This window comes from Danio rerio, chromosome 10 (assembly GCF_049306965.1).
Source record: "Danio rerio strain Tuebingen ecotype United States chromosome 10, GRCz12tu, whole genome shotgun sequence".
Taxonomy (NCBI): domain Eukaryota; kingdom Metazoa; phylum Chordata; class Actinopteri; order Cypriniformes; family Danionidae; genus Danio; species Danio rerio.
Window position 1 is genome coordinate 39,429,493 of NC_133185.1, and position 25,847 is coordinate 39,455,339.

The window sequence follows — 25,847 nt, forward strand, 5'->3', positions numbered from 1 at the left end:
TTGGCGATTGACAGTCGAGGCACTTCTGCAGCCTGGTGAGTACAGGAATTACCAAAACTAGTAAATCAGTCAATTACTGAGACAGATGATTTATGCGGCTTCTTGATGACATAATGCGCATCAAAGACATCATGTGAAGCATAGTCTGGCATATTTGGTGCCCATGACACATCACATGATCAGCGATACGGTGGCTCAGTGGTTAGCTGGCAAAAGGGTTCCTGGTTTGAGTCCCAGCTGGCCAGTTGGCATTTCTGTGTGGAGTTTGCATGTTTTCCCTGTGTTCACGTGGGTTTCCTCTGGGAGCTCCGGTTTCCCCAACAGTCTAAAGACATGCACTATAGGTGAATTGGGTGATCAAAAGCTTTTGTTTATGAATGTATGGCTGTATATGCGGCTGGAATGGCATCCGCTGCGTAAAACATATGCCGGAATAGTTGGCGGTTCATTCCACTCTAGCGACCCCTGACAAATAAGAGACTAAGCTGAAGGAAAATTAATGAATGACAATTTAAGAAAGTTACTGTCGTAAACAACAATAAATATAGTGTCATCTGAACAGGGCTTTAGTTTAAAAAAAATAGTCATCAACAAACAATACTCTTCCTTATTTTCATGGATGAAAAGAACTTTGAGTATATTGGAGAATTGAATTACATTCAGTCTCTTGTATGTTACACTAAGAGCTGCTTCGGTTTATCAGAGTTTAGCAGGTTTTTAGTCTGTTGACTGAACGTAAAGCTCCGAATGCAGACTCAGCCTGCTGTCAGCCATTGTATCGGCCCGAGACTCTTCCTCACTATCCAGCTGCCGGTCCCTTCTGTTCCCCTCCTCCTGTGACAGAGCCCATCCCCCTCTCCACCCCTCCTCCCTCCATATATTCATCACATACCTCGAAATAAAGAATTGTACCTTTTTCTTTACCCCTTTTTATCCTACTTGTGCAGATATTGCTAGAGAGAGATCCTATAAGGAAAAGACTGTATAAGCAGAACTCTGTATAACACCTCTAAAACTCTCTATATACTCATGTACGGCTTTTATGCATCTGCACATCAGCTTTTAAACAGATTCCAAATAAAAAGCTGTATGGGAAGTTTAAGCTCAAGGAATATTGTGCAGCAGCGAAACCTTATATAAGAATTTAGGGTGTCAGCAATCTGTTCTATTTTGAGAGAATGCGAACAAGTGAGTGTGATGGTGAAAGAGACACTAGAAATCAAGAAGGGAGAGAGAAGAGAGGGCTTAAGAAAAGCGCACTTTCATTCAGAAAGATTGTAACCCACTATCCGGGTTTGAGGCAAAATGAGGCAGGACTCGTGTCCTGAGTGAAGGAGAGCTCACGTCCCCATTCACAGCTTTCTGCTGCAGTGCTAAAATTAAAACCTCACAATAGCAAGGTTCTCTTCAATGGCAGAGTGAAGAAAAACCACGAGTCTTTGTGATTGAGTTGGCATGTTTGTGTGTAGACTTTAACAGATGTGGGCTTTTTAGGGCCAATGATTATACTTCAGTAGAACAGGGCGGCTGATAATAAGACGAAAGATCTGTGAACTGTTAATGAAGCCAGAACTGTGCTTATTTTACCCATTAAAGCTATGTATTTTTCATGTTCTTCCCGTGTTGGCGTGGGTTTCCTCTGGGTGCTCCGGTTTCCCACACAGTCATTGCATGTGTGATAAGTGAAGGGGGAAATCTAAATTGGCCGTAGTTTATGTGTGTGCATGTGAGAGTGTTTCCCAGTACTGGGTTGCAGCTGGATGGGCATGCACTGTATAAAACATATGCTGGATAAGTTGGCGGTTCATTCCACTGTGGCAACCCCTAATGAATAAAGGGACTAAGCTGAAGGAAAATGAATGAATGACTTCTGTATTTTTTTCACAGTGCCTTTTCTTAGTAGCAATAAGGGTCAAAAGTCCAAATACACATGCGCATTTACTAAAAGTGGATTTGTTTTGAAATGTATTGAAATCCCAATTGTCAAAAGTAACTTGTTCATGAGCAAAACACGTTTTAAACTCAATAAATGAAGATTATATTAAGATTTGTAACATTTTGAATTTAATTAATCCATAATTACATTGACCAAACTTGTCATGTTACATACTACTTTACATTTTAGGGATATTAATATGTATATCATTATCATTAATAAAGTTTACTCAGCTTAGTGTGGTTGTTGATAAAAAATAATCCTTCTATTTTTATATTTAGGCTGTTTCTATACATGTATAAAAATATTGATTTGAATATTACAAAACCACATATATGATGTGTTATGCTAAGTATAGGGGCGGATTGAGTGAATTGGGGGACCTGAGCAATTCCAGCCATGGGGCCCAAAAGTTTTGAAATGAACCTTTTCTATTTTAATTTATTTTTATTTGATTTATTTTGCAGTTTTTTTTCTTTTATCTCTCAATCACAATTTTTCTACATTTTGTGTTAATGCAAAATAATGATAACATGTAAAGCATCTTATGAAACTTTTGAAATTATTTGTTTTCTTAAAATGAATTCACAAATAAAAATTATAAATAAAATATTTCATTTTTAAAGCTAATTCTTTACCTAATTTAACTGCTGGACTTTTCTATAATTGAGGGTGTGGGATGCATTTGCTCATTTTTTAGACCCAAATTATACAAAATATGACCAAATATGATGTTATATATAATTTATAGGTATAATTTATACTTCTAGGTATTTATTTGGGGGCCCTCAGATTTCCTCGGGCCCTAAGCGGCCGCTTATCTTGCTTATGGTTAAATCCGCCCCTGGCTAAGTATAAATAATAATAATAAGATAATAAAATGTAAAATAATGCATGTGCCATGTCTTATGTCTGTGTCTACAAATTGTCTCTTGACACCCAAATTGAGCTACTAAAAACAAGTTGTTCTTGAAGTTGCATTTGGGTCTGCAAAGAATCTCACGATTACGTCATTGGGCTACAGAATTATTTACAATTGTCTAACCCTACAAAATAATGCCTCTCTGATGGTTATCGTCAACATAACATTAATCTGATTTTCCAAATGCCGGGACAGCTACGGACGGGACGCGCGCGCACGTGCTCCGGCTTTTGATTGACAGTCAGGCAGCAGCACGCAGGCGTGGTGAGCGCTCCCGCAGACAGGGGGCGTCAATATGGCGTCCTGAGAAAGACAACACAGCCCGACGCCGCACCGATCTTCGGCTGACATCGGGAGGAGAGAGGGACCGTGTAGACGTGATTTCGTCCTGTGCATCCCTCTGAACGGCTGCAAGCATCGGCTTTGGATGTGCAGGTCTCGGAGGAAGAGGAGGAGGACAGCCTTTGACACCTGACCGAGAATTTTCCGTTTTCATCTGTATTTGATGCTGCTGCTCAGCGCTCGGTGATACAAAAGCAGGTGAGACCGAGGCGACCGCTCCTTTTTTGGGATTCGGGTCGGAAATGTCGAGCGAGAGACCGGTTTTAGCACCGGGTTCCGCCTCGCTCACGGACCGAGAAGCCCCACCAGCAGCAGCACCACCGGGTTCGGGGCAGCAAGTCGTAACGGGCTCTGTTACCGGGGACATGATGGTGTCTGGATCGGGCGCCGTGGTTCTACCGGCCGGGGTGATAAACCCCTCGGTTCCGATCCGGAATATCAAGATGAAATTCGCAGTGCTCATCGGTTTGATCCAGGTCGGGGAGGTTAGCAACAGAGACATCGTGGAGACCGTTTTAAATCTGGTAAGCATCTGCATACATTCTCTTGAACGCATGTTTTATTTAGCGCGCTTGGTGTTATAAGATGATGTCATATGAGAATTGATTTCTTGATCAAATGCATTAAAGGCAGAACCATTCCCCGGAGGAATGTCACCCTGTCTTTTGTTGACATCTCAGTGAGATTCATTACTACCAGCTTCGCTTTAGGGCGACAAAATATCCTGCACATAACGTCATGATTCATTTTCCCAGCGCTCCGTTACGCGTTTATTCGCTGTGCAAAACTGACAGTGTATCAACACGCCGGCCTGCAACAATGACTCGCCAAATAAGGGAATGCATCTTTTCTTTTCGCCCAAAAGGCTGTTAGATTAATTATTCTCGATCAGACGATGTACTAAGCGCTGCTTTATGCTATTAAACCATATTTATGAATGCAGTTCCGTTTTTGATATGTAAATATGACTGGTGGGTAGATGTTACGCGACACAGGCTGGCGTATGTGGATTAATTTTCAGATGTAACTTACAGCAGTGTGGGTGTAATTAATATTCAGAGCGCGTTAACGTGTCGTCTCGTTATTTTTATGCGTCAATAGTATGTTTTAATAGTGTTTTAGCACCTGTTATCTCCTCATCTGTGCACTGATAGATATGGCTGCTGCTGCTGCTGTTTTTGCTCATGGAGGCCACAGGCTGGTGAGCGAGCTGGATTAATGCGGGCTTTAACTGAATTCTTGTTATGAAACGGCTTAGAAAACGTATTAGCACAGATTCAATAATACCCGCTGCATGGGATGCTGGGAGGACCGTTGTTTATGAAGGAAGAGATGGAGTTTTTATGGCCGACGTCCTTATCAATAATCACAATCGGCTGAGCAGGCCTTCTTAAAGCTGTACTGGAAAGCAGGTGCCCAGAAAACAAGAAACCTCCATGTGCTTTATTATAGAAACCACAGGTCACTATGAACTTGGAATCTCTATGGTTTAAAACTATTTATTTTTACTATATATATTTACTATATTATTAAATTTATACAGGTTTACAAACAAAACAAGCTTAGTATGATGCCAAATATCTGTCAACTAGCTACTATGACAGATTGTTCACCTAAAAATTGTGGTTATTTATATCAGGTATCATCGTTGTAGACGGTTTGAGTGAACGAAATAAACGTAACGTTACTACGCGCATGCGCACTGGAGTCGGGTTTTCTGAGGTAATGCACTTCTACCTCATGTCATGACAAATATTAGCTTCAGAAATATATTAACAAGCAAGTATAGGCTGTCAGTTAACTAACATTACATCTTCAATCAATTTTCCTTTTGAAAACTTGTTACGTCAATCATTTCGACTGTCTGTCGTGAGATCACATCTATCGCAACCGTTCCACGAATTAGCAAAACGTGTTTACAGCGCTTGCTTGATAATTATATTCACTATATACACCGTAAGCGTTCAACTTAAGGTCACAGCCGGTGTTTGCTGCAGGGGTAAGGTCGTTTACTCTTAAATAGGAGGCGTCGGTCGGTCATGAGTTTGCATTGGGTCATTAGTTTAGAGTCAGCAGTGATTGAGCTGAACGGATGCTGCAGCAGTTGCTCTATGCGCAGGGATGCAGAGCTCCTGTAGCCGTGCATGTGGAAGCAGGTGGCGGAGGAGGAGGAGGAGGGTGGGGGTTGCTGCAGTGGTGATGTGCTCTGAAACCTCGAGCCAGCGCGATGTAAACTGGAGAAAGACTTAGTTTAGCGCAGATTCACAGTGGAGAGACGGTCGATGTGTTACTGGCTGGCGGGTCATGTGACGAGTTCAGTGTTTCTGTTCGGTGTGAAATACCAACTAGTTTACTGCTGTAAACTGCGCTTTGGATGATATAAAAGCGGAAGATGAACGTTTCAAACAGGTCTCTTGCCTTCCAGTCAGCTTATAGTAGGCTACTTCTATTGTTTTAGGCAATTTTTCTCTCTCTTTTTTAATCTATAAAGTATAGAATGTGTTACAGTACTACACTCGCAGTTTTTTGTCATGGGAACACTTTACATTTTCAAAAATACCAAACAAAACACCACAATGTAACAAAATGTTTTTTTCTATTATTATTAATTGTTAATACCTGTAGTTTTGCTGTACCCACATTTGTAGAACACTAGTCTTTTAATACTTTATTATTATTATTATTACTATTATTATTTATTAGGGGTGTGACAAGACGCTTACTCTACGAAACAAAACAAGACACGAGATTGGGTTCACGAGAACGAAACAAGATTTTTACTAAATTTTAAATCTTCTATTAGGAAATATATGAATGGAAAATAGTCTTTTATTCAACTGAAAAAAAAATCGCAAAACTATTTAGGTGCTTTTTTAAAATCAAGTTTTAATGAATGTTAATTTACTTCTATTTTAATGAATTCTATGCAGTAAAGGACATGCAAACACTGCAAAATATTTTGCTATTAGCCTATGTGAATTGAAAATGGTCATTTTATATATAATTAAAAATATTAGCAAAATATTTGCTAATATATAAATGGAAAATAGATTTTTATTCAACTGAAGAGAAAAAATCACAAACTGCAAAACAAAAGTGTTAAAAAGATTATGGTCTTTACATGTCTGTACTGCACAGCGATAGTGCCACTAAAATATGAATACACATGTCTTAATTCCATTTTTGTTTATGACGATTATGACTTTTAGTATATCTAAAGTGTTATTTCATTGCATTGTTACGAACCATAATGTGCGTGGCTGCAGTTGTAGCTTCTGTAGTTGGACGCTGCAGCTGCTGGTTAATAAAAAAAAACGGCTATGTCAAACTCACCCAAGCAACCGATCATAACATCAAAACTCACCAGACAACTTTTCACCTTGATGGGAAATCTCGTTGTGATTTAATCTTGCGAGAACTCGCCATACAAGATCTTGTCCAACCCCTAATATTTATGTATTAATGATTATTTTTGCATATTATTCCTTAACAAATTTATATTCCTTTTGCATGCTATTCAACTGATGAATGCTAAATCTATTTGTCTAGCTCTCTGGCTTGTAGTTAGCTAGCCAGATACAGTATAGATAAATGAATGTTGTCCCTTGTATTTAGAATAAAAGGATACTGAGGCTAAATGGCTTTTGGAAATACTTCTGTAAACCGCTATATGGCAACATTTTGGTGGGGTTAGTTTGATTAAAATAACAAAATAAACTTTGATGGATTTGCTCGATTTATGTAGTTCATGTAAATAAGGGTAAATGCAAAACAAGCAGAATAAAACAACTAAAAAGGTACTTCCAAATAAACTCTGCAAAGCAAAAACAGCATATGATTGCATAATGCTTAAACAAACATTTTTATTTTCACTTTAAAGTCATGATGTTGCCAACATAGTTTAATACAGATGTCGGTCATTGTTATTCACAAGGATTCAAAATCAAAATGAAAAACACATTACATACCACACATAATAAGCACATTTAATACAGCACACTGTAGTTTTGCAGCACGAAGTGAACTAAATCTATATTTTTCCTTTTTTTTTTTTAAACCTAAACGAACTAACTTACTAGCTTGAACAACCCTGGAAACACCACTGCACTTTCACCTGCTTTACATACGTTAGCTGGAATGGATTTATTGTGAAGATGTTCGTTGTGAGCCCATATTGACTGCTTTGTTCTCAATGGAGGTTTATCTTTGAAATGCGCATAAATAAATGCTTTTGAGGTAAGATCATTGTACCGCAGGTCACCACAATCCACCAGCCATTAATAATACACTTAAGTGTAAGCCTGCGCTAATTTATTTTAATGCTGCAATGACAATCAGTGTTTTTGTGGCTCACATAGGCTATGTACACTAGAGAAATAAAGAAGCATTGCGTAGGGCTTGGCACAATGCCGATACACAACTGTAGGTGGGGTAGACCTAATGTATTATTCAGCTTGGGCTGAAACCGCTGCTTGTGCCCGAGCACAGCCAATATTGATTGATGCTGAATGCCATTTAGCAGAGCAGATGTACCGATCACCTTAATTAATTGGAGATTCCACCAAAGGTCTTGCGAGAGGTCAGGAGAAAAAAAGATTTTGAGTGTACTGTGTTTTACTTTTGATAAGAGTTTGCATCAGGGTTTTTGTAGTTTCGCATTTTTAAATGAGTATTTTTTTATTTTGATACAGTTTTTAAATTTGCTGTTTAATTAATGGTTTTGTTAGTTTTAGTTTAGTGTTGTTTTGTGAACACATTTCTATTTAGTTTTATATTAGTGATGATGGATTAATTATCATTTTTGCATCTATAATAAAAGTCTGTTTTGGCGGTTGTATCTGTATACTGTATATATCTATTATGTATATATGAATGCACGCATGCATATATTTGAGAAAATCTTTATATTTAGATAGAAATTATATGTAGCAAAATTAGTTTGTATAGTTTTGGTTTTATGTGTGAATCATTACAGTATATGCATAAATATAAATAATACACACACACACACACATAATGTGTGTATATATAATGTGTGTGTGTGTGTGTGTATAATGTCAAAACAAATGTTTATTATGGATGCGACTCATAGATATTTACAATAGACAAAGAGTGTGTTTGTGTGTATGGAAATGTATTATCCACCCTCCCTGTTAAATTTGATCTAATCCGTGTCCTGAAACGCAGCCCTTCTCCTGCTTTCACTTCTCATTCTAACGGAGGGAGCGATTCGTTTGTGAATAAATCTCTGTTATTAACGACTCGTTCACTTAGCTAACTATAATACAAGTTTCTGGCACTGCAGCATCTTGTTGTCATATTTCATTTACATTGTTTGCTTATTTTATTCAACAAAACTAGCATAAGGCTAGAAGTTAGCGCGAGTCTGTGCTGCTTTGCTTTATGGTCAGTGCAGTCAGTGACTGTTATTATCACCAAAAACGTTACTTGCTGAGCACAAAAGTTTGTAATATACAACATTGTAAAAAATGAAAACTTACCTATAAAATGTTCTGCATTTTTTCTTTTTTTTTCTTTGTTTGCTCGTTACTACACTTGTACACAGCATTAAAGTACAGCATTTTCACATCTGGCACACTGTCTTGACTAGTGCAGTTGAATGACATTTGTCCTGGGAGCACTTTATAATAGTTAAAAGAACACATGAATTGTCAACCAGAGCAAAGTTTAGTGTTTGCACAGCTTACGTTAATTATTGTTCAAACCTCCTAATAAAAATAAAATAATAGTTTGAAAAACACTGAACTCAAAACCACAAAAATGCAACTTAAGCAAATTAAATTTCCTCATATTAAAGATCAAGTATGGAGTTAAACATGCCTCGTTTGCATTTTTTGGCAAATGAAGAAAAATAAGAACACGCATTTTATGTTTCCATAGAGTAGAATAGATGTTTCCGGATATAACCATGCGCTTGACAGATACGTTTGGCAGTAAAAGCATACAAGTGCACTCCAAAAATCAAACTACTTATTTAAAATGAGCCGAAACAAATATTCAACCATTTTGGGTTAATGTGCAGATTATTTCCTAGGTGTTTGGATACAGAGTTCTTAGAACTGCACTATTTTTTGTTTATGGGAAATATTAAGGGCACTGTCCCTAAAGGTGAACAATATTTGTGTAAGATTATTTTTGTGGCATGCAAGAAGACTATAACAAGGAACTGGCTTAAAGGCCCAACGTTGAAATTTAAGCAGTGGTTTGAGATAATTGAATAAATTCATGTAATGGAAAAACTGACATTTATGTTGAGGATGAATATGGATATTTTTAGGAAGAGTTGGGAAAAACGGTTGATAAAAAGGGAACAAAGACATAGGAAGAGTTGGTAAAATGGTTGATATAAAGGGAATATAAAGACATCCCCATTTAAGTGGTTTAAGTTTATTTATGGTAATTGGAAGAGAGATAGCCATTTATGCGTTTGGCTTTTTTCTTTTTTTTTCTTTACTCTTTTTATATGCAAGTTTATGTGGTGGATATACAGGTAATTATGTATGTCCATATTGATATGTGTATGTATGTAATGATATATATTAGCACGTTTTTTTCTGTAACATTTTTGTTCTGCATTGTACAAAGTAAAAAAAAAAGTTAAAAAAACGAAAAAAAAAAAGAGCTAATACAACACAGTTCATGAGTTGTTTTAGGGACAACTTAATTGTTTTTTAAATCAACTTAAAATTGTAAAAACTATTCTGTTAACTTAATCGATTTGGAACCAGGATGTTTCTGCACTGCTCTTCTCTAGTCGCTGACTCGCAGGTCAGATTACCGCCACAGATATGCACTTATTATCTGAAAACATATATTATTTTTGCTATAAGTATCATTTTATTTCAGTTCTGTTTTTATTGACTGTTGTTGGTTTCATTGAGTTTTTCAATTATTGTGATTTTTACCTTTTTTTTATCTATTATTTTTGTTCTTATTTAAAATAAGCTGAACCAACTCAATTCTTGAGTTTTTGCGGAGGACAACTTAATTGTTTTATGTTTAATCCACTTAAATTTGTTTATTTAACTTAATCGATTTGTCTTGGATCGACATGCATGAAGTGTGTGGAACTCCTTTTTTTTTAGTAATGTTTGACATATGACACTGTTAAAATGCTGGGCTCCACACAACTGGTTTGTGTTCGGACAACATGAAGAAATTAAGTTAACTTATTAGTTTTTACAAAATTAATTGGATTGAACATAAAACAATTAAGTTGTCCCCCCAAAAACTCAAGAATTGTGTTGTTTCAGCTCATTTTAAGAAAGCAGTTTGAACAAACAGCAAGCGTCATGTTTTTGAGTGCCGATCGTTGCTGTAGGCCTCGTCTTTTGGTAGTGACAAAGATCTGAGGCCTAATTCCAGTGTGCTAGATTCAAAAGGCCTTTTCCTTTCCAACTTGCTATTGAGATTCAGAGCAGAGAACACATGTTGTGGAGCACCGCTGTTAGACCCTGAATGTAATTAGACTCGTCCTCAACCTCATGGCCTTACACCGGCATGCCAGACATCCGCACCACCCGGCTACAGGACAAATGACACACGCAGGAGGTGTTGAGAGGGCTCGATCTGGCAGAGGGATGAAAGACCGTCCTGTGACCCTCTTCATGAGGGCAGATCCTGCAGTCGCAAATGTGCCAGACAACGTGCAAGCAATCAAACGTGTTTGAAAACGCATCGCTCCAGTTTATTATCATTAGACGATGAGCAGCCTAGCTACCAGATGTATTTTAAGACTCAATTTGGTCCTGTAATCCTAGCGCCGGTCTATTTTCAAATCACTTGTGTTTACGTATCGAGGGTCAGCTCGTCTTTTATTTAGTGTGGTGGTGGTTGGTTCACACGAAGACTTTCCCTGACTGTATGCTGGGCTTGCAGATCCCTGCGGAACTGACATAGTTACTATTGTAGTCGCAGCTGCAATCTTGCGGAGTTCAACCTCAGATGAATCAGGAAATGTTCTTTTTGATCATCGACTGTATCGCATTTAATTCCCATTTACTTTTACACAGTGTTGGATGTAATTAGTTACAAAGTAACTAGTTACTATAATTCACTTACTTTTCAGCTGATGGAATTACTTTTCATTTTTAAGTAATTTTATTACAGTTACATATAAAGAACTTGCTTAAATACTGAGTGATATGTATTTTTTTCAGAATATATCTGTTGTCCAACCAAAGAACAATTTTGATTTATCAAGACAATTGCATATGCTTAAAGAAAAAAAGAGACTTTAGTTCATGACAATACACTGTATACAAGTTCAGAGATGTGAAAAAAATTGTTAATATTTATTTTTGGTTATTTAAAAGTTTTCATTTTTTTTCCTCTAAAGGTTTTATTTGTCCGACAACTGTACATGCTTAAACCACGAAATATTTTAAAGATTGATCATGCCAATATTTGTATCAAACATTTTGTTAGCAATTTAAAAAATGTTTGTTTTTGATACATATATTGTTAAAACAGTGTTAATAAAAAAAGTTAAAAGGTGCTGAAAAACGAATTAATGGCTTAATTTCTTAATGGTTTAAATTCCATTATTAGCTCAAAAATGAGTTGTGCTGCTTGTTCAAACTACTTATTTCATATTAATTACTTTATGTTCAATCTACTTAAATTAGTAAAAACAATAAAGTTAACTTAATCGATTTGTGTTGGGGCAACATGAAGTAATTATGTGGAAGCCACCATTTTTACCGTGTCTATGCTTTGAGATTTTATGTGGATTTTTTCATATTTAATCAAGTTAGGGCTCTGCGATAAAATCATTATCTGTATTTATTTACCAAACACCATTGTCAATAACGATTAAACAAAAAAGTTGGGTTTAAAGTGTTATAGTTTTATTAAACTGTGGCTGCTGAGCGTGTGCCTTGGAAGGAATGCCATTAAGCCTGCGACTTGCACAATGCGCACTTGAGAGAGATGCATACGTGAAGTGCGAGCATTTTCCAGGTACACCTAGTTTAAAAAAAACATCTGAATTTTTCCAAATGCTGCGAGCGCACCACGATTTATGTAAGTAGAACTAACCAATCTGCTTCACACTATGTATGGAATATACACATTTCAGTAACAACAGCAGACTAATTATCTCAGACAAACAGCACATTCAAACACTGCAGTGCTTTTTACTTTTCTCCATAAACTTTTATCAGAGATGCAGCGATAGTTTTTCCGTTCGTCATCCTCTGAGAAATCGATTGATGGTCACCTAGTTACGAACGACGCCAGTGGAGCGCAAAGCGCATAGGAAATGTCGAAGGAAACCATGCACTCGTTATTGTCACTTCAGGTCAGAATAACTATGTACGCGAAAACAAGTGCCGTATGGCAGCAGTGAGTAGATTATAAATAAAAATGAATGTAAGGATGTCACCAGAGTGGCTTTTTGGTTTCTTTTCTTGTGCATCCCAGCCACTAGCAACCCATCTGAAAGATTTTTTTAGCATAGGGGTTAATGTAGTCATCCTCCTTTACAATAAAGCTTAGATTTGATTATCATAATTTGATTTTGTTTATAGAGTTTGAGCTTTACTGTTTCATTATTGTTATTGACGCCTTACAGATGTTGATCTACCTTTACCATTGCAGACACCTTGTAACATTTTATTTATCAAGTTTAAAAGTCTCTTGAACACTGTTTATTTTATTATAAAGAGATCAGATATTTTGTTTAAATAATCTTTGTTTTTGACTATTAAAACTATTTGCCTTAGTATTGTTGGTAAATTAAATAAAGTGGTTAAATTAAAAAAGTCTTAATATTCCTAAATGTATTATTAAAAAAGATTCAATAATTATTGATTACGAATGATATGAAACATGATATCGTGATCTTTTTTTTTTTGTAAAATAGCCCAGCCCCAAGTCAAGTAATTAAATGATTTGAGAAACTGAGTTACTTTACAGACAAAGTATTTAGGTAAGTAATTTAAATATATAAATAATTAATTACTTTTTTAGGTTACATACTCGACACTGCTTTTACATCACGATTAGAAACATGTTGGCTAAAAATGATAAAACAAATAGGAATTTTGGTGCACGTTGAGGAAGTTCTGCCATTAAGATCTGCTAATTTTATTTGCCTTTCTTTGATGCGTGCTCGTCCTTCACCTCCCGCCATTCAGCTTCTCACACTGAGCCAATCTGCTCACTGTCTGTCGTTTTTTCCCCCTCTCCTTTTCTCTCTCTCTCTCTCTCTCTCTCTCACTCTCTCTTTTATGTTCTCTACCCCCACATAATGCACACACTGCCACCGAGGGCCTGACGTTTACACTCCCCTGCCATTAGCAAAGCATCATAGTTGCGATGGAAACGGCACCATGGGATTTTGCTGCTTGCTTCCCACCATACCAACTGTTTTCATCTTTTCGTGGCCAACTGGATCAGCTCTATGATCTGGACAGGAGGAGATGAGATGCACAGTAGCTTATTTGACATGAAATCAACTGGCGTGTTGAATTAGTAAATATTTTAAAGCGTGTATTAAAACCAAACAGCAATACGCATTTTGCATTTCACCCAAATTTGGGAAATGCTGTGTAATGTGACATGTTAGTTTTGTTATAAGTTTGTGATTAAGGATTTTTTTTATGTATGTGTATTTATGTTTTTGAGTTTTATTATATAGTCCTTATATATGCTGACAACTGTTAATATTGTAAAGTGTCTTTACAGGGTATTTTTAGTATAGTTTGAAGCAATATATCTTCTGTTTTAGTCATTTAAGTTACAGTATAAAACATTAAGCTGCCTTTTTTAATATTTTTATATTCATTAACATATGTCAGATTTTTTTATATATACAGTGCTTTAAATCAGTGGTTCCCAACCTTTTTTTTTTTTTTTTTAAACCTGTAGGCTATTTGTAACTGAAAAATGTCATTTTTCTTTAAATTGGCCCTATATTAGATGCCAATTTTTAAAAAGTTTCTTGTCAGTAGCTGTGACATCCCTTATCTCATTTTAGGTGTGTCAATTCCTTTGCCTTGCTCTCAAAATGCTCTGGGCTTGTCGCTGTATCTGCAAATGTCTTATTAATTTGGAAGGCCTCATGCATTTGTTTGTAAGAACTTTGGCTCAGATAACACTGTGGATGGATCAGGGACTCTTTGCTTCGAGAAAACAGAATAAGTCACAGTCTGTCCCAAAAATACAAATTTATATAATAATTCAAACCACTAGATTTGACCAATTTACTAGGTTTTTAATCCCTCACAAGTCCCAGCTTTGTCATAGGTCACCACAGCAAAATGAACCACCAGGATTTTAATCATATAAAATACAGTAAACTTAAGATTGCTCACTTATTCTTTCATATATTTTTAAAAGCAGTGGCAATTACATTATATTACCCAAATGTTCACTTTTTTAAAATGTTAAACATTTAAGTAGATACTTCTATATTTATATTATACTATAAATATATAAATGTTTTGCAAATGTATGTCTCTTTTTGGACCTATAACTTAAAAAAAAAACCATAACATATGCAAAATATTAGATAATATTGGTGTGTGTGTGTGTGTGTGTGTGTGTGTGTGTGTGGCACGACTTAAAAGGTGTCTGTTTGTATCCTCAATACACATCTTTCTCTCCAATGTCTTTGTCTTTCTCTCTCTTGTGGCTTAGCTGTTGTTGTCTGTCCAAAGGGATCATCTCATTATTCACATCCACTCTGCAGAATCACCAAGGTCAGGATGCTGTGCACAGTCAGCACAAACAGTCCTTGTTGCACAGCAGCAGAGCTCTATATCGCTCATTCAGAACCAAACCGAGCATAGAATGCTGTAATAATACCGCACATCGAAACACAACAATACAATGTAACAAAAACATGCAGAATTAAATGGCTCAATGTAAGAAGCACGTCCATCTTTTTATATCTACATGTGATGACTGTGTAGTGATGAGAGAAACTAAGCTTTTCAAAGCTTCAAAACAATTTGCAATTTGTGAAGTATTCACACTTGCAGCACATGCTAGGGACTAGGGGTGTCAAAATTAATTGTTTCTTTGGTGCACCGCGATGCAGACGCGAACAATTCGGTATCGGTTCAGTAATAATCATAACCGGTTATTATGTACTGACGTCATTTATCTCCTATGCGCTCTGTCGCGAGGGAGGTGAGCGCGAGTATTTACAACACTCAGCCAACTCAGGGCCGGTCCGTGGCATAGGCACCATAGGCAAATGCTAAGGGCGCTGTATATCCAGGAGGGCGGCAGAAATGAGCGCGGTTCAGTTGGTTTTGTTTTCGATATTCTTGACACACATTCAGTTACAGACGGCAATAACTTAAAAACCTCTTACCCTAAAAAGATTTAAAGTGTGTTTCCTACAAAAAGACAAAGCTGGTTATGTTTCACAGCTGTCTTTCTTTCTTTTCACTCCACACTACGAGCACTGCTCCGTTTAAGCCCTCGCAATATATGTTTAGCCGGGATAGCTCACGCTGAGAGGAGCTCTCAGCAAGGGACCGTCGTAAAAGTGCTTATTTTTTTTTTTTTTTTTTTTTTTTCTGCTCCGCTCTTCGCGAACTCTCCCTGTTGCGAGGGCTTAAGGGCTTAGATCTGCGAACTACCTGTGGCGTTATTTCAGTGACAAATGTCGTAAGCGCAGTATTAGAAGTCGAGATCGCATTTATGTAATAGCCTACAGCATGCGTATCTCTTTGCTTGCGCACCGATTTCCTCTGCTCGTGCACAAAACTTCTTGCACGCCCCCTCAAATATAAGCCGCTTCAAGAGCGCGCAGATCTTCTTGTGCGCTCTCAAAAAAACGCTGCTGAAGTGCGATATACTGCGTTTATGTAACGAGTATGTCTCCAGCATTTATTAGATTTGCTATGAATATTTATGAATGTCTCTAATAGACCTACAAAGCGATATTAATGCGTCCTGAAGTAAAGTGAAATGGCTATACGTCGTGTTTGCTGGCCTCACGCATCACGCACTTGTCAATCAGTCAGTCAGCACGTAACATTAAAGGGTTAAACAAATGACGCACAGCACTACTATGGTTACAGAAAAGTTGGTGCTGTCATAGGATAAAATTGACCTTGAATACGTTTTAATGCGATTATTACCCACCCGCTATTAAAAAAATAAAGTTTTTTGAATAAGAAGCTGTAATGTAGCCATGGCGGGATGACTTTTGGCGTGGCGCCCCGCCATGAAAGAATGAATGTAGCGGAAACCATGACAGATATCAGAATTGGTATCAGTAAGGAAAAAAGGGTATTGGAATTTCTCTATTTATTAAGTCTTATTTTTATTTTTATTTTTTTTACAACTGTCTCATTAAAACATCTACAAACTCCTAATCAGATCAGGTAAAAACTATGAAACCTCTTAAGTGAATGGCCACTAGGGGGCGATCTGAATGAAGCCGAGCCATTATTGTGGATTGTATGTTAATAAAAATGGCAAACAATTAAGTTTTTGAAATGTTTCGCAACCATAATGACGTAACGAATCACCGTTTACTAAAATCATGTGACCTTCCAAATTAAATAAATGCTCTAGTTTTCAATCACTAATTCGAAACTAAAAATTCATAAAGGTTTTGAAGCTATATGAAGTGTTTCGAAAAGCAACCTTCACTAGATGACTGCATATGATAATAATAATAATAATAGTAATAATTCCTTACATTTATATAGCGCTTTTCTGGGCACTCAAAGCGCTTTACACAATGGGGAGGAATCTCCAGATGGGTTGCACTCTCTGTTAGGGAAGACTTGAAACAAAATCACTTTAAATAATACGTTTGTGCTACAAATAATCGACATACATAGTGAAAACTGAGTGAGAGTTATGTTTGGCTTGGTCCTTTATATTTGTCACGAAAATAATGTTATGCTAGGTTTTTTCATGATGATAGTTCCTGATTTTTCTCTTTGTATTCCACAGAGTACAGAATTGTTGCTGTGGAAAGACTTTGTGGTTTTTTCATGGTCTGCTGAAAGTTATTTGTGAGCTCTAATAAGTCGTCTTTTAATATTTAATAGATAAACTGTGAGGAGAATAATTGACAACTCAGTAGAATAGTTTTGTTTATCTGCAGAACGAAACAACAACTCTGAAGCGGATGTGAAAATCAGGCCCTCGCAGTCAGAAAAGCCACATAATAATCAGTGATTCGTTTACTGTACATTTACTTTTCAGAGATCCAGCAGATGTGACGGGAGCTAATGAATATGCTAACAAAGCCGTGGTAATCTTCTTTACCTCCTACTGTAAGACCGATCTCCTGCTTTAATGAAAGTGCTTGCATTAAGCTGTGAGTGTGCTGTGTCATTGTTCAGCGCTGAGAGATGCCGACCTCCGCCAGTCTTAAAGACCCTGGAAATATTTTTGTCCATGCATATTAGATTTGAGGTCATGTATATGATGGTGTCCTCAGAAACAAAATTCAGATGCGGTATACCTGTTTAAAAGTGTGGTGGGCTATAATGTTTTGAAAGAAGTCTATTATGCTCACTCAGGTTGTATTTATTAGATCAAACATACAGGACTATCAGTAAATTTTGCAATTTTGAATTGTTTCCTAGTTTAAAATATAGTAAAACTTTCTGTGATGCAAAGCTGAATTTTCAGCATCATTCTTCTGCTTTTGTTTGTCACATGAATGGATATAAATTTTAATATTCTTGTTTGATAATTCACCCAGAAATGAAATCTCTGTCAATATTTACTCAGCCTATTTGAGTTTCTTTTTTCAGCTAAGCACAAAAGGAGATATTTTGAAGATTGCTGGTTGATAGCACTTGACTCCATAGTATCTGTTTTTCCTACTGTGGAAATCAATAGGTACCATCAACCAGCAGTTTTTGTGATACCTTTTTTTGTGAGACAGAAAATTCTAATGGTTAAAAATCAAATGACGAAGAGTAAATGGTGAGTCAATATTCAGTTTTGGGTGAATTATCTCTTTAAGAAACATTTCATGAGGTTATGTTGATTCATATTTTAGTAAAAACCACAAATACGGATCTGTTGAACCTATTTCTACCCATGAATTCTATCTATTTTTTTTAAAACAATCATGTTTAATTGTGGAATTCATTAAAAAAAAACTGCATTACCAATGATGCTTTAGAGAAAACCAATTAAGGAGGTTTAGTAAGCAAAGCATGGCAAAGATATTTGGCTCTGCCCATTCCATCGAAACTCTTTGGCTGTAAACGAGTTCTTCTCAAAACACTCAAAACAAATGTGCATATAAATGCATATTTATAATAAACTTATAACATTTAATAAACAAAATCCCAAAACATCTCAGCTTTAAGTCAAATTTGAATTGTTGCAATTCTGTTTGTTGCCAGTTTAGAGTGCAATTTAGGAAAAAGCTATCAGTAAAATACTTTCAGAAGAAGTACTGTTGAAAATTGAGCTTGTCATATCTATCCGCTTGTTAAGTCGTGGTGTACAGTATGGAATATTGTATCCAGATCCAAGACGTTACTTATTTGAATTGAAAAAAAAAATTAGTTTATGGCCACTTTTTAGTTATGTTACACATTACAGGGAATTTTATACCAAATCACGGTGTACACAACAGTCTCTAGACTTCATAGTACTGGACTGGACTGGCGATTGTCATTATTGAAAATATTACATCGCTTTGCAAACGTTTATTATTCTCATTTGTGAAGCCTCCCAGTACAGTTTGATAGAGCACTTGGACCCTGAAGCTGCCTTGCGTGACATCACACTTAACAAGCGGATATTACAGGTAGACGGAATAAACGATAATTATTCTATGTGCAAAGCATTTGTAGGTTGTTTATTCAAATTTGACCACCAATCATATTGGGTCATACTATTTTTATTCCCACCTGCCCAGTAGGTGCTGTTCTGCTATTGGCTGAACCAGCTCAAAAGTAAACCTTGAGATGAAAATAAATAAAATGGCGGAAGTCGAGATGATGTTGTCGAGATGACGAAGTTTAAATGTTTGCACCTTGACTTATGATCATTGCAAAAATTATTTTGTTTGACAATTATAAGACATATTGTAGCAATCCACAATAAGAGTATCACATTTCATGTTGTCCCAGTATTTTGCAGGCCTAGTGGGCGCTAACTCTGTTAAAACCTGCAGCTGACTAGCAAATGGCTAATTGTAACCAAAGGCCATTGGCTGGCAACAAAAAAAAAAGATTTGTCCTTCGATGTGCCCAAAAGTCCTGTTTCAGTGTAAATTGCTGGAGCTTGAATTGTAACATCTGTCTTTGTGAAGACCTTGAGACAGGAATTTCATTAAACCTGGTGGTTTCATTAGAGAGCGAGTGCATACAGGCCGAGTGCAGCTCTGGGCATTCGTCATTATTGACTTCACTCATTAGTTATGTAGATGGAAGTGATCTGTACATTTCAGTCTGACATGAAGAGGGCTTCTTGAGCAGCGCAAAGTGATAGATTACATTCATAACAAGGTGCAAGGGCCACTCTTTTCTTCAGCAGAAGTGTTTATGAATCATATTCAGGGCTATGATTCTTCCCTTGGCACTTTGAGATATTATATATGCAGTAATGTGTGTTTTGAAGCCAAAATAACATCAATGTTTGGTTCATGCTGGGTTCCACACAATTACTTCATGTTGTACCAGCACAAAAAAAAGTTCATTTAACTTAATCGTTTTTACAAATTAAAGTGGATTGAACATAAAACTATGATGTTGTCCCAAAAAACACAAAATAATTTTAAATATGTAGTTTGAACAAGCAGCAAAAGTTTTATTGTGTGTGTGTACTTGACGCGGAATTACTTTTTATCACCACTTTATTTGGCTTTCTGATGGCACAAAAATTATTTGAGATTTCTTACATGGAGATCAATGCACTGTAAAAAAAAATGTGATGCGTTAGTCTGACAACATGTTTTTCAGTTAATTGTAACCTATTAAACTAGGTTAATCATGTTGTAACTTATTTCAGAAGTAAACGCAAGCTGTTTTAAGTCAATTTAATACAATACGAGCTCAAATGACTTCAAAATTTAACCAGTTAAACCTGTTATTTTAGGATTTCCGCCTGGATTTTGCCTACCCAAATTTAAAAGCTTCCCAAATCCACATGCAGAGGTGTAAATGCAAAAAATTGGTATCATTTTAAAGAAAACCCTTTGAATTTTCATCAAACACTATTGAATGTGTTTAAAATAACAGTATATGTTGTTTGTGATATAATAAACACCTAAAAAAAGAGGCGCTTTTTGTATTTTTTTTTTTATAAACTTAAATTTGAAAGTGTACCTTTTAGGTTCTGTGTGGTCTAGCGTGCTGTAATTAATTTTGTTGGTTCCTGCACATGTCTGTAATCATAGGAAAAAAGAAAAATGTTTCTACCATAATCTATGCAAAAGTTATTGTATTCCAACTGATGAGAGGTGCTGTACAAGACACAGGGACCAATCATTGTTTTCATATTTCACTAATCTTTTGTTTGATCAAACATAATTCACTGTGTTTGGACCACATCAGACATATAAAATGATTACTTATGCACATCACCTCAAATTTATGAATTATTATGAATATAATTCAGTAAAAACAATGCTAGAACCGTATGAGCTTTCATTTGAGCTATAACTTGTACATATGTCATATGAAAAATTTGAAAATGAATCAACGTAAAATACCCAGCTCAGGTATCAAAAATACTGTGTATTTAAGTGTTAATAAATTTTGTACAGTAGAATAAAAACCAAAGTGATACATATGTGCATAAAATATAGATTCTACACTTTCAAACAAAACCACTTAAGGTGGTCTGGTGCAATGCTAGCCCTTTAAATCTTAAAGCGAAAGTCGTCACAGACCCGGTACTGGGTCCACGGAGTTTAACTGGTTAAGGCAACCAGTATTTTTTGCAGTGTGTGTTTGATGTAAAAGTTAAACGGGAATAACAATATGACAGTTTTGAAGCGCATTCTCCAACAGTTAGAATATGAAAAGTTTGTCTGACATGTTAACCAGTTTATATTTGGAAGCTTATAACCAAAATTACTTGAAATTGAAGTAGTTAGCCTTCTTACTCAAACAATAGACAAATAGTTACAGTGATTTATAGATTATATTTAAAAGCCTTTACTAAATTAAGAAAACTTACAAAACTTAAATTACAAGTAAATATCTAGACATTTCTCTGTCCAAAATCATATACAAAAGGCAATTCTGAAGTCAGAAAACTCTTCAAAAGCTTGCATCTGTAATCTTAATTGGATTAACTACAAGATGAACTAATGATTTATCACCTCTGTTATGAATCGTCAATCATTTTCTTATTGGGCTGATAACAGAAGCATTAAAAATAGTCATTCTGCCAATGTTAAAACAACATCCACATAGAGCTCTTTGAGGTGCTCGCGGTGACCCGAATTCAATTCCTGGCTCGAGTCCTTTGCTGATCCTTCTCCTCTCTCTGCTCCAAATGATTTCTTGTCAATGCTTCACACTGTTCTATCCGTTGAAGGTTAAAAGCAGGCTTTAAAAAGGTTTAAAAGAAAAAGCTTTAATAATAAAATAAACACAAAAGTATCCAGCCAGAGCTCCTCCACTGGACTTAGTGTTAAACACTCCTGCCTTCAGCCTTGCTCTGCTCCTACTGCTTTTGGCTCCACCCACTCTCGTCACCATGAACAATCACCGATTTTCCAATCACTGTTTTGCATGCACTTGACACTCGACAGAGGTCTTTTAGCGGCCTGACTAGGGTTTAGATGTGATGACATCTTTGGTTTTCAAAAATATGAAGAATAACTGTACACACAACAACCCAAGGGTAGGGCTGCTCGATTCGGGGAAAAATCAGAATTACAATTATTTTGGTCAGAATTGTAATCACGATTATTTAAAACGATTATTAGTGGGAAAATATGTCCAAACAGTTTTAGAGGTATATATTTATCATAAATGAAAAATACATTAAAGCACAAATTAAGTTACAAATTAAATACAAATTAAGCTCTTCCCATGCTGCAAGTCACGTCACAGTACACGATTTTGCAAATTTTCTTGTGAATAATCATTTTATCTTGATGATAGTTTTTTTTTCATTATCATTAGAAGCCAAAATCAAAATTGAAACCTCAGATTTATCCACTTATTGGTTCCTACAAACAGTTTATGTGATGTAGGCACACACAAGAGTTTCTTTCTTGAAGTCCTCCAGCAAAGAACTGCATAATATCACTCAGTGTGTGTCTGATTTGTTGGGAAGGACGAAGCTGAACATCTGCGGGTCTCAGCATGCTGCGTCCATATTTTATCCTCAGGCTCTGATGGGCAGAAAGCAAGGACACAGGCATTGATTAAAATCATGTTACAGTACATGACAATGTCTGATTTACAACAATATTCCTGGAGCTAAAATGCTTGTATATTGATCGTAATGTAAGAAAGCGTCCCACATTCTTCTTTTCCTTTATACACGGATCAAATCGTTTTCTACTGTGACAGAATGGTTTGTTTTCCACCTCATAACCTCACCACAATCATGCTTATTTTGACATGTTTTGTGTTAAAGTAGTGCACTGTTAACCGCCTATGACGATCACGACTAGGGGCTTTTAGCACTTCTACTTTTCAGTCAACACACCAATACCATTGGCAACCAATATACAGTTAAAGTCAGAATTATTAGCCCCCTTTGAATTTTTTTGTTCTCTTTTAAATATTTCCCAAATGATGTTTAACAGAGCAAGGAAATTTTCACAATATGTCTGATAATATTTTTTTCATCTGGTGAAAGTCTTATTTGGTTTATTTTGGCTAGAGTTTTAGTATTTTTAAAGCCCTTTTAAGGTCAAAATTATTAGGCCCTTTAAGCAATTTTTTTCAGATAGTCTATAGAAACCATCATTGTACAATAACTTGCATGATTACCCTAACCTGCCTAGTTAACCTAATTAACCTAGCTAAGCATTTTTAATGTCACTTTGAGCTGTATAGAAATATTATTTACTGTCATCATGGCAAAGATAAAATAAATCAGTTATTAAAATGTAGTTATTAAAACTATTATGTTTAGAATTGTGCTGAAAAATCTTCTCTCTGTTAAAGAGAAATTGAGGAAAAAAAAAAATAAACGGGGCTAATAATTCAGGGGGCTAATAATTCTGACTTCAACTGTGTGTATATATATATATATATATATATATATATATATATATATATATATATATATATATATATATATATATATATTTATATATATATATTTATATTAGAGCTGTGAACCTACACTAGTCTCACGGTTCGGTTCGGTTACGATTATCATGCCATCGATTCGGTTCAATTCAATATTTCGGTGCATCACGGTGCATTGACGGTGCTTTCCATACACAGTTTTATATTTTCTTCACAGCAGCATTTCTTGTATTAAAATGTATGAATATATTAATATTTATATACTATTTGTTATACAATTTTGTCATTTAATACAAACAGTCAGATATATAAACTGTAACTTTAAACAAAACAAGCATTTAGCAAATAATATAATAAATAAAATAATAAATATCCAGCTCAATTTCTGATCCTTGTCTAGTTCTCTTACACCCCTTTGATTGGTCACACCCTCAAAAAAAAACGGTTGCGATTGGCTCTTGCGCGCTGCGTTCTTCACAGATGAGTGATACTGATACGCGGCAGGCAGCAGCGGCGATCTCACAGCTGATGTATGATAGACACGGTGGAGAAAACTCTGCAGACACGCGCTCGTTTCTGTATGCAAAAGTAACGCTGTAAAACAGCCGAGAAGAGAAGAAAAGCCACGCCAGCAGGTCAAATGGGCCACTGTGTGTGTGTGAGAAAGAGAGGAGAGAGAGATGGAGTAGGCTACTTTCATTCTCTCGATCTCAGTGAAATAGGGGCTATTGTTGTATATGTCAGTGAAAGACTGATCCAGCAAACACACACAGTGAAATTGTGCACAGTTTATGAGTTTTAAGTTGTTAAAGCATTGTAAATACTCGCGATTGCCTCCCTCGGGACAGAGCGCATATGAGGTAAATGACGTCAGTAATAACCGGTTATGATTATTACTGAACCGATACCGAATTGTCTGCATCGCCGTGCACCAAAGAAACGATTAATTTTGACACCCCTAATATATATATATATATATATATATATATATATATATATATATATATATATATATATATATATACCGGTATGCAGGCACTGGCAGACTGTGGTGAAATACAAGTTGGGGAATACGACTAATAACAGTCATGGGGACTGCAGAAACACAGCACACTGTTCAGATTGATGCAGACATTGAATTGTACCGCAAAGAGACCTCCATCTCACTCATGGCTTGTCCTCTCAAGTGGGGGAAAGAAAATGCACAACGTTACCCACTGCTGTCAACCTGGGCCAAGTCTTATCTCTGTCCCAGAATCCTCAGTCCCAAATGAAAGAGTTTTTTTCTGTTGCAGGGGACATTGTAAATACCCAGAGATAACAGCTTTTACCAGATTATATTTATATGATAATTTTCCTTAAAACCCATCTCTATCTAAGTGAGTGAGTTATTAAATGTTGAATGTGATGAGTTTTCAACAATACTAAATTTAATTAAACTTTACATGAATAAATTTTACATGGTTGAATATTTTTTTGTTATTAAAATTGAAAAATTGAAGTTCCTGTTTCAAAGCTTACAGATAGATGGCTAATTTTTTGTCATTGACCCTTTTGGCACTTTTTTGAAGTATTTTCATTAGTTTTGTTTTTCCTGAAAATGATTCAATAAATACCGTACCATGTCATTCATACCGAGGTATTACCGTACGGTGAAATTCTGATACCGTTACATCCCTAATCATTACTATTGGAATGTGAAGAGACTTTCAACCAGCACAACAAAACATGTTTCTGAAGACAAGCACCTACTGCACCTTTAACATAGTTATTATTGTAGTTTCTGTGTTCGTACGAAGAGGCAAAATAATTAGCACATTTCACATTTTATTATTCTTAAATGTGTGCATAAGTGCAGAAAATGCTAAAAATGTCAGCACAAACCTTTCCCATGCTTTTCATCTTGACCTTTTGTTTGGATTTGAAACGGCTGCCATGTTCCAGTTGATAAGGTGGCAGCTTGGGCAGTACCCTTTCATAAGAGCTTTTCATATCAAGAGGCTCTTATAAAAGAAGAGGGTTTAAGAAAAGAACTGTAGCATAATTCTAGAGCGGTCACTTCGAATTATCACGCTGCCAGTTTGGCTGCCAGTTCCCCCATTGTGACGTGGTTTTACAAAGCTCTTATCTCTGCTAATGAGAGTCTCTATAAATGTAATCTCCGTCCTACTGCAGAGCTGTTTTAAAACGGATAAATTGGTATTGTCTATGGTCAGGCTTCTCCACGCTGGGAATGATTCCTCCCAGAACGCCTGATCTTGCTGGACGAGAGCCCAGAATCTGACACTGAAGTTAGGTTTTCGAGTTGGAGACGGTCATAAATTTACTTGTGTTTGACGACAGTGGAATTGTAACCTGTGCGTAAGTGAAACATGTACCGTATCGAGTGTATTTCAAATAATTTCACACTTTCCCGCTGTTAAATGTCCATTGGGAAATAAAGTTAGTAAAGCGCTAC

The 25,847-nt window shown here is 36.2% G+C and overlaps 1 protein-coding gene and 1 long non-coding RNA gene across 46 annotated transcripts in view; one reads left to right on the forward strand and one right to left on the reverse strand.

Moving 5' to 3' along the window:
- nbeaa (neurobeachin a) overlaps window positions 1-25,847 on the forward strand; it is a 340,332-nt gene that overhangs the window by 16,415 nt on the left and 298,070 nt on the right. For 38 of the 45 annotated variants that reach the window (XR_012385897.1, XR_012385898.1, XR_012385900.1 and 35 more), the window contains exon 1: window positions 3,204-3,724. The exons of 6 other annotated variants lie outside the window; for them this stretch is intronic. Coding sequence is in view for 34 of the 39 variants with exons in the window: in XM_073913916.1 (XP_073770017.1) it covers window positions 3,443-3,724 (282 nt within the window). In the remaining 5 variants the exon portion in view is untranslated. 45 annotated transcript variants of the gene reach the window in all.
- Window positions 16,923-25,624, reverse strand: LOC141376427 (uncharacterized). The gene is made up of 3 exons (XR_012386461.1): window positions 25,274-25,624; window positions 21,087-22,518; window positions 16,923-20,252 (listed from the first exon to the last, which is right to left on the reverse strand). It is a non-coding gene; the product is annotated as an uncharacterized lncRNA (long non-coding RNA).